Source organism: Callospermophilus lateralis, chromosome 14 (assembly GCF_048772815.1).
Source record: "Callospermophilus lateralis isolate mCalLat2 chromosome 14, mCalLat2.hap1, whole genome shotgun sequence".
Lineage (NCBI taxonomy): Eukaryota > Metazoa > Chordata > Mammalia > Rodentia > Sciuridae > Callospermophilus > Callospermophilus lateralis.
In genome coordinates, this window is record NC_135318.1 from 96,400,528 (window position 1) to 96,414,748 (window position 14,221).

At 37.0% G+C, this 14,221-nt stretch overlaps 1 protein-coding gene across 2 annotated transcripts in view; it reads right to left on the minus strand.

Annotated features, from left to right (window-relative positions):
• Nucleotides 1-14,221, minus strand: part of Tmem131 (transmembrane protein 131) — a 168,557-nt gene that overhangs the window by 119,719 nt on the left and 34,617 nt on the right. For both annotated transcript variants that reach the window (XM_076833104.1, XM_076833102.1), the window contains exon 2: nucleotides 2,194-2,255. In XM_076833104.1, coding sequence (XP_076689219.1) covers nucleotides 2,194-2,255 — 62 coding nt within the window. The remainder of the gene's footprint in view (nucleotides 1-2,193; nucleotides 2,256-14,221) is intronic.

A 14,221-nucleotide genomic window follows, 5' to 3' on the forward strand; every position in this document is an offset into this window, starting at 1 on the left:
GATTCTGGGAAACACTCTTCAACACCGAAATGAACAATTTATATACATCACTCAAAAAGAGTTCTCTATTTAGCCATTTGGAGATACTTAATATACTTTTAAAACATCTCAACATTAGACATTCTGCAGGAGTCTTAAGTTTTACTGAGGCTCAAGTAACCAGCTGATACAACTTACACTCAACATCTGTCCTAACTAAAATTATCCATGCCACAGAGTTCTGATGTCTCAACCAAGTGCTTGTCCAAGCACTTGACCAGATCCAGAGAGAATGAGCAAATCTCATCCCAGCCCAAAGGCTCTTCCATTTAGATCTGGACAGATTCTCTCTCAGCAAAAATACAAATCATGCTCCAAAATTTTCAAAATGGATTACCAACTTGTTATCTAGATATCTAGATCCCAATGGATGTAGGTAGATGCTTTCTCAATTAATAAAGAACAATTACACTTATGGAATTTTCCAGAAATTGTCCTAATTTGCCTGCACTCCAAATATTGCAAACAACTACCTAAAAGGAGCTAGTTAAATATTCATTCCATAGGTTATCCAAGTTTTCACCTTGAAACAGATTAAAGAACTAGAAAGAGAGACTGAGGTCATTTTCTAGTAGGAAGACTTTACAAAGTCAGAACTCTTTCAGTGCAACCAAATTTTCATTTCCCTGGGAGAATGGCCAAGAGTGCAACTGCTGGCTTGTGTGTTTTACTTGGTTTTAAAATTTAAAAAGCTATAAGAAAACTTTCTGCAAGTACCATGCAACCATAACCTCCTATGTTTTGCAACATCTCTTATGTAAAGGCATGAATGATGAATTTATTTAAAAATTTAGAAGAAAAGTTTCTCTTCCAAAAAACTTACTAGCTCCATTATCAGAGAAAAAGATCTATCACTTCTTTTCCCCTTACTTTCTGGCATAGTATGCAACATTTAAATCTAAATTTATTCTATAACACAAATCTCATTCTAACCACACAGAATTATTTCTCTTCTGTCTTGATTCTATTTAAATTTTTACTTTGTTGCCTTTATTATAAACCACAGAAAATGTCCTTTCAGACTATTTAAATCATTTATTTAATTTTAAATACATCATAGGCAGTAACATGAGAAGGTCACACCTAGAATGAGAAAGCCAGTCCCACTCCATGAAGTCAGGACACTGGGCACTTTCTAAATCTGAACCTTGACTTCCCCTGAGGATAAAATGATTAAACTTTATCAGTCATGCCACCAGACAACATGGTTCTTCAAAAACCAATGTTACCACAACAATGGCACTAAGCAATGACAAGAATAATATGTGGTAACAGTCTGCAAGAAAGGAGAAAAAACCCAGCCATAAGAATCAGAGTGGTGGGCTGGGGATGTGGCTCAAGCCGTTGCATGCTCGCCTGGCATGCGTGCAGCCCAGGTTCAATCCTAAGCACCACATACAAACAAAGATGTTGTGCCTGCCGAAAAACTAAATAATAAATATTAAAAAATTCCCTCTCTCTCTCTCTCTCTCTCTAAAAAAAAAAAAAGAATCAGAGGGTTAGTGAAGATACTTCTACTATCATTTGCAGCTCTGAAATTCTAGATATGATATGTAGCGGAGAAGACTGAAATAGGTTTCATGGTGGTGTAGGAACCAGGCAGGAACAACAGTGCCATTACCAGATCACACTTCCTATCTTATGTGTAATATATTTAAACGTGGCTAGGATGTCAAGTGGAAGGATAATACAGATTAAATCTATAATAGTTACACTCCTAAAGAAGCTCTCTTCCCAATAAACACCTTGATGCAACATCTGGATTTAGCGTTTCACTCACTGGCCACACTCAGCAACTTGTAATCTGATTTGACCTCCACCCCGTCAGACCCACAGATTCACACATTTGCCACAGACTGGTAATGTGCTTATTTACAAGACTCTGATACTGCAATAAGTTTGCTTTATAGATAAATATGAATTTCTAAAATGATAATTCACATAGCTGAGGAGTTACACAGTTTTATAATCATTGGACTATTGACCTACCTACAAATAAAGCTCATAACATACATTTCAGTTACATTTTTAAATATTGGTGTATTTTTAACTAGAATTTAATTAGGATATTTTAAAGTAAAATTTAATTAGGATATTTATAAAAATATTATTCAAGATTTAACACTGAAATCATTCAACTTAAAAAGCCATTACCTGCAGCAGCCCGCCATCATCAAAGCGCAGCACTTCTATTATGTTCTCCGACGGTATAAACGCTGTGAAAGAAGCAAAGTAGACATCACTGCCAGGAAACAGCTCAATTTTAGTAGAATCTTTTACCTTAAAATCAACTTTTATGATTTTACATTTTAAAATACACTTCTTGCCCTAGGGTATAGCTCAGAGGTACAGCACATGTTTACCATGTATGAGGCTCTGCGTGCAATCCCTAGCACTGAAAACAACAAAACAAAACAAAACAACACCATAGCTTGCTGGTTAAAGAGGATAATACTTAATAATTTAAGCAAATTTGAAATGCTTTAGAATAAAATATAATAATAAAGGAGTTTCAATAACCTACTGGCTGTTTAAGTGCCCTTCATCTATTACCTGTTATACTGTGAGAAAGCCCAAAAAGTCAAATCCAACTAGATGTAGCAAGTTATTTTCTTTGACAGATTACCTGAACTGATCGTAAGTACATGGAAAACATCACTAGAGTATTATATCACAACCCCCCCCCAATCAGCTGAAATTCTGTATCCTCTGTTCTTCTGTAGTGATGACATGACCTGGGACTAATAGTCAAAAGGAACTTGATAGGGAGGTGTGTGAGGAAAATGGCAAAAGCAAATTATTCCATTCCAAGAAACAGAATAATGGAAAGACAAGACACATAAAAGACAACACAGCTGTGCCACACAACCTGGCAACCACGCTCCTGCTGTCTACAGAACTGACTCAAAACCTTAAGTCCATAAATAATTTCATCTGCATGAATTCCTCACAGGAGCCGTGCGCATAATCACCAAAATGTACACACTACCAAGATGCTCTTCAACAGCCACGAAATGCGCAATGCATTAGTAAAAGAAAAGGCTGAACACTGCAGGATTCCAGGTAGATGACATTCTGGAAAAGACAAAATTGTGAAGCTGGTACAAAGATCAGTGGCTGTGGGGCGTTCAGAGCAGCAGGAAAAAGTTGAGTAAATGAACCAGAGGAAGTAATTAAGGCTGGGGGGGGGATACACAACCCTGCACATTTGTCAAAACAGAACTCTATGGCACAAAGAATCAATCTAAATTATGCAAATTTTAAATAATCATTTATGAGATGGGGGATCCCAGGATGGAATGCAAAGTGTGAGGAAATGATTTAACCTATTACAAATATATGAATCAACTTCACTGAAGCAGGAAGGGGAGAATGGAAATGAGAAGAATCTAAGACTACAGGCAGAAGAAACTGTACATATGCACTGTACTTTAGCTGATAAGACTATTTCCCAAGGAGGTTACAGTAACAATTCTAATGTCCCTGAAACTGAACAACTAGTTAGATGATAAACAGTGGGAGCCAGGTTTCCCGTGGTTGGAATGAGAGTTTACAGAGAAGCAAGGGGAGGAAGCTGGAATGATTCATGTGGTAATGGATTAGATTTGGTGACATCAGCATGAACTTATGCTTAGGCAGATACAGACTGTCAAATATAGGAATATTTCTAGATGTGTATATACATGACGTGGTGCCTATGCGTGCACATGTGTATGCGCACGCACACACACGCACACACTTCCTTGCTCTGTTGGCTAAGAAGGCCTAGAAGCAATGACACTGAGGAGCAACGAGCATCCCTACCATCCAGATCTTGGATTCCAAGACAATTCTCCAATCAAAGGCACCAGCTGCTCACAAGGTAAGAGACAAGGCAAGCGAGCCAGAAGCTTCCCACCTGGTGACCAGAGGACACCAATAAGAACTAGAAGTGCTCCTGTTATTAGAGATTCAATCCAGTGACCACCAGGAGTTCCTACCATCCAACTAGACCAAGCCTTGATCTGACTGAGAACTTCACTCAATTAAGATAAGATAAAGAACACTGAAAATAATATCATTATGTTTAATTGGGAGCTTTTCAAAAGAATTGTATCAGCTGAAGAAAATGAATAGCACAGCTATTATGAAGTTCTAAACTGAAGAGTGTTACACTTCATCGGCTTTCCTTAAAGAGGCAGAATAGGATTCAACTCTAGCATGAAATAAATTAGGATATTTTGCTTTAAATGATCAATTATTATAACTTTAAATTATATACCTAGAAAGACAGAGGTGTCATTATATATGCACTTAATCATTTCGTGTGCTGACAGTTATTTTTAAAATTTTTAATTTATTTTTGGCACTAGGAATTGAACCCAGGGGCATTCAACCACTGACCCACATCCCCAGCCTTAGAGACAGGGTCTAACTAAATTGCTTAAGGCCTTGCTAATTTGCCTAAGCGGGCTCTGAACTCATGATCCTCCTGCCTCAGGCTTCTGAGCTGCTAGGATTACAAATGTGTGCAGTGGCCTGGTTGTGTTGACAGTTACTAACTTGCAAGATACACAAAGTAACCAAAGCAAGTCCCCACTTTTCTACATTCAAATTCACAAATGACAGCTGTTTCTTCTCCCCAAAATATTTCCCTAATTTTATATGCTTAATGAATCTCAAATTTTCCCAATGTTTTGTGGTTCAAGTAGCAACCAGATGTAATAAAGAAAAAAACTAATAATTATTGATCACTATTTCACTAAACTTCAAACTAGCCCTATGATATCTGCTTTACAGATACCACAGTAAGGTTTTTAGAAAAGAAGAATGAAGTTGTATTCAGCAAGAAAGTGGCTGCAGATGGACTATGAATTTCAGCAATGAGATCCCAGAATCCACACTTCTAAGTCCATTACTACTTTCAAAGTAAACTTTACATTAATCCTCATGACTAATAGCACCTTTGAGAAAACTAATTTTTAAAATAAAGCATATATTTCTGATAAGTAGGGAAAGAAGGACTTAGGAATAAGTGACACTTATTGTTCTGCCTTTTATGATTCCAGTGCTATTTATTCTCGTGAAACTCGGGTCACAAGCTCTACTTTAAGCTTCTCGTGCTCCCACACACCGCTGGAGTCTGAGTGTAAGATTCTCCATGTGTCAGTTGTGTAAAGACACATTTCAAAAAGAGAAGTTGAGTCTGTTTACTTCCTTATTTCATTTATTAAAAAATGATGCAATAGGACTGGGGTTTTGGCTCAGCGGTAGAGCGCTCGCCTAGTACATGCGAGGCCCTGAGTTTGATCCTCAGCACCACATAAAAATAAAAATAATGCAATAAATGTGTTCTATATATGTAATATGAATTGTAATGCATTACAATATATAAATAAAATTTATTTAAAAATGATGTAATAAAAAATATGTTCACTTTAAAGGCAAATCTTTCTCTACCATAGTTCTTGAAGGATTTTTTTCGGTGAAAACTTTTTTCTGAATATTGCAATCAACAGCTAGATATAATATGCCTCTTAATAAATTGCTAAAAATGATTCATGAAAACAATAAATGTTGTAAACAGCGGAAACAGAAACCACATGGGGGGCAGGCATTAGTAACCCAGGCTGCCACGGTCTTTACTGACTTCCATGGTCTTTCCCTCTAAGGGGAAGAGTCTAGATCAGTTAAATCCTCTACAAAAAACAAGAGGAGGAAGGGCCCCCAAACCCTGAGGTCAAAGACCCACCCTGCTCCTCTCAGGGCCAGAAGCAGCTGAGCCACCCCCACCCCAACTGTTCCCAGCAGCATGTTAGCATCTATTATGAGCCCTACTTTAACCCTCATCACAATCTGTAATAATTTTATTAATCATTTGTGTTTAGCCCATGGTTTGAAAAACGAAAGATAATATTGGTTAAAACAATAACATCATGTCAGAATTTACCATTATTACTGATATTAATATCTCTTTTACATTTATACTTGCTCAAAGCAAAGTATACCCACAGAAGCATAAGGAAGGAATAATACAGGTTGAGGTAGAAGTAAATTAAACAGAGAACAGAAAACAAGAGAAAATGAAAATGAAACTTAAAAAAAATGATCTTTTTTTTAAGATCAACAAAATTGGCAAGACTAATCCCACAAACCAAGAAGAAAATGATGAATGAAATGGGATGTTACTACTAGCCTTAGAGAAAGAAGCCTAACAACCACACAGAAGAGATTAAGAACACTATGCACAACTATATAACAACAAATTAGATAGCCTATGTGAAATAGACACATAACTAGAAAGACACAAACTACTGAAATTAACTCAAGAGTAGGAAATCTTAGACCTATAATGAGACTGAATTGGTAATCAAAGTTTTCCCCAAATAGTCCAGAGATAAATGGCTTCATCAATGAGCCCTATCAGACACTTAAAGGAGACCAGCAATCCTTCACGAATTCATCCAAAGAATAAAACACTTTCCAATTTATTCTATAAAGGCATTAATACCCTGATACCAAAATCAGACAAAGTCATCAAAAGGAAACGGAGCCGGGTACTGTGGTGCACACCTATAATCCCAGCAGCTTGAGAGGCTGAGACCGGAGGATCATGAGTTCAAAAGTCAGCCTCAGCAAAAGCAAGGTGCTAATAAGCAACTCATCGAGGCCCTGTCTCTAAGTGAAATATAAAAGGGCTGGGGATGGGGGCTCAGTGGTTGAGTGCTGCTGAGTTCAATCCCTGGTACCCAAAAGAAAGAAAAACGAAAAGGAAACTACCAATCAACACTCCTTATGAATATGGACATAAAAGTCCTTGACAAAATATAAGTGAACAGCACCTAACAACACATACGAGGATTGCAAAAACAAATACAAGACAAAAGAAATACACATTAAACTATAATGCACTGCTGAAAAGAATTAAAGCTACAAAGCACTTGAGATGGCAACACTCCCCAGGCTGATCCCCAAAAGCAATCTGTCAAAATCCCACCTTGCCTTTCTGCAAATCAACAAGCCAATTCTAAATTCCTAAGAAAATTCAAGAGCAGCCAAAAGAATCTTGAAAAAGGACACAGTGGAAGACCAGTCACTGTGATTTCAAAGCTTAATGGCAAAGCTGTACTGAGCAAGGCAGGGAGGTACTGGTACTGAAGGGGAGACAGACTTGTCTGTCAAACAGGAAGAAAAAAAAAAAAAAAAGAACTCTTGGAGAAATGTAAATCAAAACCCAAACAAAATCCGACTGCACACTAGAATGGCTACCAAAAAAAAAAAAAAAGAAGAAGAAGAAGAAGAAGAACAACAACAACAACAACAACAACAGTATTATCAAGGATGTGGAAATACTGGAGACTCATAAATTGCTGGTGGGAATGTAAAATGGGGTAGTCACTTTGGAAAAGTTTGGCAGTTATTCAAAAAAGTATATACAGGCCTGCTCACCTAGCACGTCTTGCAAGGCCCTGGGTTCGATTCTCAGCACCACATAAAAATATGTAACAAAATAAAGGTATTGTGTCCAACTACAACTAAAAAAATAAATATTTTTTAAAAAATACTTATATACAGAATAACCATATTATATTTGGATTCTACTCCTATTTATGCAAGAAAACTAAAAACATGCATACAAATCTGCACATCTATGTTCATAACTCATAATAGCCAAAAGGTAGGGAAAATCAAACAAAATATGGTGAATAATTTTTTTCCAGGAATAAAATTACAGGAATGATGAAACATACCACAACATGAACCTTGAGAACCAACGCTAAGTGAAAGAAACCAGATACACAAGACCATATATTTTAGTATTCCATGTATAGCAAATATCCAAAACAGGCAAATCTATAGAATCAAATGTAGATTAGCAGTTGCCAAGGGCTGGGAGGGAACAGAGTGTCCCTTCTAAAACACATGAAGTTTCTTTCTGGGATGATGGAAATATTTTGGAACTAGACGGTGGTAATGCTTACACGATTCTGAACATAGTAAAAGCAAACCATACAGCTTAAAAGAGGAAATCTATGATGCTGGAATTATGTTTCAAAGTTTAATTCATTTTGAGGTGTACTGCACCCAGCTTCTCGATATTTTAGGCCAACAAACAATAAGAGGAAGAGTACGCTGGGCGTGGTGGTGCACACCTGTGATTGCAGGTACATGGGAGGGTGAGGCAGAAGGACAGCAAGTTCAAGGACAGTCTGGATGACTTAGCAAGACTCTGTCTCAGAATAATTAAAAGAGTTGGGGAAATAAAAGGAGTGTGTGTGGGGGTGGGGGGGAGGATACTGCATGATTTTGTGTTCCTATTCCCTAAATCTTTTCTAACGACTTTACCTGAAGTCCTCTTTAAACACTATGTAACCACAGGGTAAAATGTGATCTTTGCTCCAGAAAAACCTTTATATTTCCTAGTTCTGTCAAGTTTAACATTTCATTTATTAGCATGTGCTGCATATGTATGTGTGGGGGAGGGTACAGAATGAACAGCAAATGAAGCAAACAGTCAATGACAGGTGGTGAGTCTAGGTAAAGGGTGTGTGTTTTTTACTCCATTTTTATTCTTACAGATTTTCCTAGTTTGAAAATATTCCAAATAAAATGTTTACAGGAGGAAATCTCTAAGACTTATAAAAATTTGAATGTTTAAACACACTTATTCTTTTAAAAAGCCAGATATAATGGTATGCCAAATACTGGTTACAGAGGCGGCTGGTATACTTACTGCTGCCCCAGATTAACCCTGACAAGAACAATGAGCTGCTGACGTGTCTGTGACTACAGTGTATTATGGCCATCTTAAAAATGTCAGTTAAAATCATTCGCTTACGCCAACTCAGCTATTATACAGGGATTTTATCTTGTGTAATTTCCAATAATAAATATTACAAGAAACTTGGTTTATACATAACATATACATTGTGGATGCGTAACAAATACATTAGGTTTCATTCTAAATATTAGGTAAGTAGTTATCCATATCTTATATACTTTTTCCCACATGTTCAAAAACTAATTAAGAAACTAGAAAATAAAGAGATTAAACCCAAAAAAGAGAAAATAAAGAATATAAATTAAAATAGGCGTTTGGCCAGTAGTAGACCATCTGCGCAGCTTGCATAAGGCCCTGGGTTCAATTCCTAGCACCTCAAATAAATAAATAAACAGCAGAAAACAGAAAAATCAAAGGTACCTTTTTGTTTAGGAAGATTAATGAAATTCATTGGGCTGGGGTTGTACTTCAGTGGCAGAGCACTTGCCCACTAAGCGCAAGGCTCTGGGTTTGATCTCCAGCACTACTAAATAAACAAATAAATAAGTAAAATGGGTAATCCTCTACCTAGACTAGTCAGTTACAAACCAAAAGGGAGAAGCCATGCATTATGAGCACACGATCTCCCTGGACACCACTACATTTTCTAGAAATACTAGAAGGCTATTAGGGAACATCATTAACAATTCTGTTTACAGTAATTCAGATCAGGTTATGGTGGACAAATGCCTTTCCAAGACTCAACATGCCAAAGGTCACAAGGGAAAAACTGCTTAATTTGAATATTCCTGTATGTACCAAAAAAATTTATTTTGTATTTTAAAACTTCACAAATAAAATTCCAGACCCAGATATACTCAATGATGATATCTCCCAAATATTTAAGAAAAAAATATTCAATATAAACTCTCCCAGAAAAGAGGAGCAAAAAACTTTCCAACTCATTTTATCAACCCAGCATCACTCAGATCCCTGAAGAGCCAAAGACATTAAAAGAAAAACTGCAGACAAATATCAGATCTTTGTTATTATAGATGTGAGACCTCTTGTCAAAATTTTAGGAAATATAATACATCAATGAACCAAAAAAAAAAAAAAAAAAAAAAAACCAAATACCGTGACCAAATGGAGTTTATCCCAGGAATGCAATATTGGATTAACATTTTTTAAAAAAGAAAAAGTCAACCCAAAAAAGACTTCAAGAAAACAATCATCTCCAAAAATGAAGAAAAAAGCATTTGACAAAATTCATCGTCCTTTCACGATAAAAGATCTTGGCAAAGCATGAATAAAAAGACTGATAAAAGGCGTGCACAAAAGAAGCACAGTCAAGATCATAATCAACAGTAAAGGACAAAATACTGTTGTATTCTGCTAGCTTTCCTATCCTCTACTATCCCCCCTCCCCTCCCCTCCCCTCCCATCTTCTCTCTCTACCCCATCTACTGTAATTCATTTCTCTCCTTAACAGTTACTATTATGGCATTATGTAAAAATGTGGATGTGTAACCGATGTGATTCTGCAATCTTTGTAATGTTTTGAATAACCAATAAAAAAAAATTTAAAAAAAAAAAAAAAAGGACAAAATACTTCCATCTAAGACCAGAACAAGGAGAGGATTCCATCTTGCAGCACTCCTGCTCCGGGTCATACTGAAAGAAGGCAGGAAAAGGAAAGAAATTACAGAGTTTGGAACAGAAAATAAAACCATTTTTTACACACAAACAATACAATTTGAAATGTAGAAAATCCTAAGAATCCTACAAAATTTTACAGAATAAGCAGGTGAGCCAAGTGGCAGAAAAAAGAGCCACATTGCATCTCTTAATACCAGCAAGGAATGACTCTAAAATGAAAAATCAAAACCACTCACATTCCTAAATATATGGAACACTAAAGAATGCATTCAGCAAAACATGGGTTGGAACAACTCAGAGAACAGCTAAGTGAATTGAGGGACCAACCATGTACTTGAACCAAGAGACTCAACACTGTGAAGACACCTAGTCCCCCAAATTGATCTAGACATTCGATGCAATTCCAGTCAAAATCTTAGCAGGCTTCTTTGTAGGAATTCACCAGATGATTCTAAAATGTATACAAAAGAGCAAAGAACTTAAAAATGGTGAAAACAATTTTGAAAAAGAAAAAAGACTGGAAGATTTCACACTGCTTGATCTCACAGCGCAAAGCCACAATAATCACGACAGTGTGACACTGACAAAGACAGCAGACTCCTAGAGCAGAAGAGAGGATCAGAAACAGACCTTAACAAACAAAGGTGTCAAGGCAATTCATTAGTAAAAATAACTGTCTCACAAAACCAAGCTGACACAATGGAAAGCCACATTGGAAAGAAAGGAACCTGGATTACTCAACTCTTGGGAAAAAAGTCAAACTGAAATGAATGACAGAAATTTGTGAGCTAAAATTCTAAAACTTGTTTAAAGGTGGGGGGGTGTTAAAAAATTTAGTAACCTTAAGTTTGACAAAAATTTTTTAAGATACAACCCTTCCAAAACCCAAAACACTCCATGAATTACAAAAAAACAAGTTTTCAGGCCAGGCCTAGTGGTGCACGCCTGTAATCTCAGCGGCAGGGAGGCTAAGACAAGAGGATAGCGAGTCATCCTCACGGATGGTGAGGCACTGAACAACTCAGTGAGACCCTGTATCTAAGTAAAATACAAAATAGGGCTGGGGAGGTGGCTCAGTGGTTGAGGGCCTGTGATTCCAATCCCTGGAACCCACCCACCCCCCTAAAAAAAAAACAAGCTTTCATTAAAACATTTTTTAAAATTTCTACTTTTCAAGGGACTAAAATAAAACTATAAGTCAGACTAGAAACAATATTTGCAAAATATTTATCTGACCAAGAGCTTGTATTTGAGGATATGTAAATAACTCTTACAACCAATAAAGAAAACTCAATTATAAAATGCAGAAAAAAATGTTTGAACAAGCATTTAAGCGAGGACAATATGAACAGCACACGAAATAAGGCATGTGAAAATAAGAACATGAAAAGATGCTCACAATCCTCAGTCATTAGGGAAATAAAAACACAATGAAGTCCTACTGCCTACCAGGAGAATGACTGAAATTAAAAATTGCTACTGTGTGAAATGTAAGCGAAGAATGTGGGGGACCTGGAACTCTAATATACAGCCGACTAGAATCAAAAAAGGTGCAACTACTTTGGAAAGCATTATTAAAACATATATATCCACCAACCAGGCATTTCATACCTAGGTATCTGCCCAAGAGAAAATAAAATACATGTGCATGAGAAACTGGTACATGAATATTTAGAGAAAACAACTCTCATTTGAATCTATGGGTGAACGGATAAACAAACTGAGCCATACCCATCCACACTATGGAATACTGTGCAGCAATAAAAAAGAACACTTAAAACACACAACATTAGAGGAGTCTCTCAATAAAATAATTATGCTGAAGGAAGGAAGGAAAAAAAAGTACTATACATTTCTATTGATACAGAATTTTAGAATATGCAAACTAATCTGTAGTGCCATAAAGCAGACAAGCTGTTGTCTGGGGTTGGATAAAGGGCAGAGAGAGGGTACTGTGTTTATTATCTTCATTGTAATGGAGAGTATTGGTTTCACAGGCCAAAGGCCAAACACTGGCCAAAGGTCAAAGCTGCATACTTTAAATATGTGTAGTTTAATGTACATTAATCATACTGTGATAAACCTGGATTTTTGTTGTTACTGGATGGTTTTTTTGTGTTTTTTGTTTTGTTTTGTTTTTGGTACCACAGATTGAACCAGAGGCACTTACACATCCTCAGATCTTTTTATTTTTGAACAGGGTCTTTGCTAAGTTGCTGAGGCTGACCTGGAGCCCCTGGGACACAGATTGTAACACTGTGCCCCACTGAAAAACCCATTTTTAAAAAGTCAAGATTCCTCCTTTCTTTTACATGGGACTTCTTTGATTTGAAGGATTCTAAATCAGTCTTAAATCAATTACTTGAAGATTTTTCTCCAAAAATGCAACTATTCTCCTTGCCTTACATCTTTATATCCAACTGGTCTAATATACTGAAATGTTCCCTCTCAGAAACACATGTCTTGTGATGATGACAGCTACTGAACATCAATCATTACACTAAACAATGTTGTTCTTGTGAAATATTCAAAATTTCAGCATGAGGACAAAAAAAAAAACCCACAGAACAAAACACATATACAAACCTATCAAGCCATTACCTGACCACTGGTTAAAGCAGCAATGGGGAAAATGCTGGCAAAGCTAAATAGTATACATTTTTATTTGGATGACAGTCAAGTAAATATTTACATAAATAAAATTGAAAAAGGGACATACTAAGCTGAGTATGTGGTATGCTTCAGTTAGAGAACAAGCCAGGGTGAAGTGCGGCAGTACATTTTATGGACCTACCCACCCTTCCCCACCCTTCCTCTCCCTGGCTTCTCCCAGAATGCCTGTGGCTTCTGCAGCTCCAGTCCTCTCCAGTACCTGGGTCCCCATGTCTCTCAACTTCCTCCTGCTCCTGACACCTGCTGCACACTCCAGGCCTGAGCACTGGGGTGGGGTCTATCTTCAGGATATTCTTCTTCAGGCTGAGAGAGCAGGTAACCCAGCAGTTTATGAGAAAGACTTTTTTGCAAGGTTCAAGGGCACCTCAGAAGTCCTCTGGAAACCCAATGCGTTTGGAGTGAGAAAGCGGGGGTGGGGATGGGGAGGGGTGTCTGCTGGGCTGCAAGGTCAGTGTTCACTACATCTGCATTCTGTTTTATCCACTGGAGATCCCAGTCCAGTTTCTTATCACCATGGAATTAACCCTGCTCAGTAATCTGAGAGAGAGGCTGGGCTTCATCCTGATTCACAAGTGTCCTCCTAACAGCCTTGGCTTACAGAGGGGAGTGGAATCAAACTGCACAGAGCCAGCCAGGCCCAGTGGGACATTTAAAGTTCAGATGACAGACCAAGAAGAGCAGAAGCAGACAGCAGGAGACTCCAACAATTCAACTGATGGTAGACACTCATATTAAGTACAACCAGACAGATTTAAAAAATCAAACATTGCTTTAAGAGAAATTAAGGATCTAAAGTGGTTAAAAAAGCATGGCCTCATTTTGGGTTAGCTTGAAGGTTTGATGTTAAATTGAGTATGTGTTATAATTAGAGGGAAAGATTTTAAGAATGTTTATCTTTGTTAAGTAGTGTAAGCTATTTTTACTAGTAACTGTGCCTTTTGTAAATATGTAATCCAATATGTTACTTACTGTCAGTCTTTAATAGCTTATTCCTCATGTGACACACAAGTTTAAAGTACTGTCCAATGAGATTTTAAAATGAAATCAGATATTCATCTAAATGTGAGTTTTTTATAAAAAGAAGAAAAAAAAAGTAAAAGATGCCAAGTT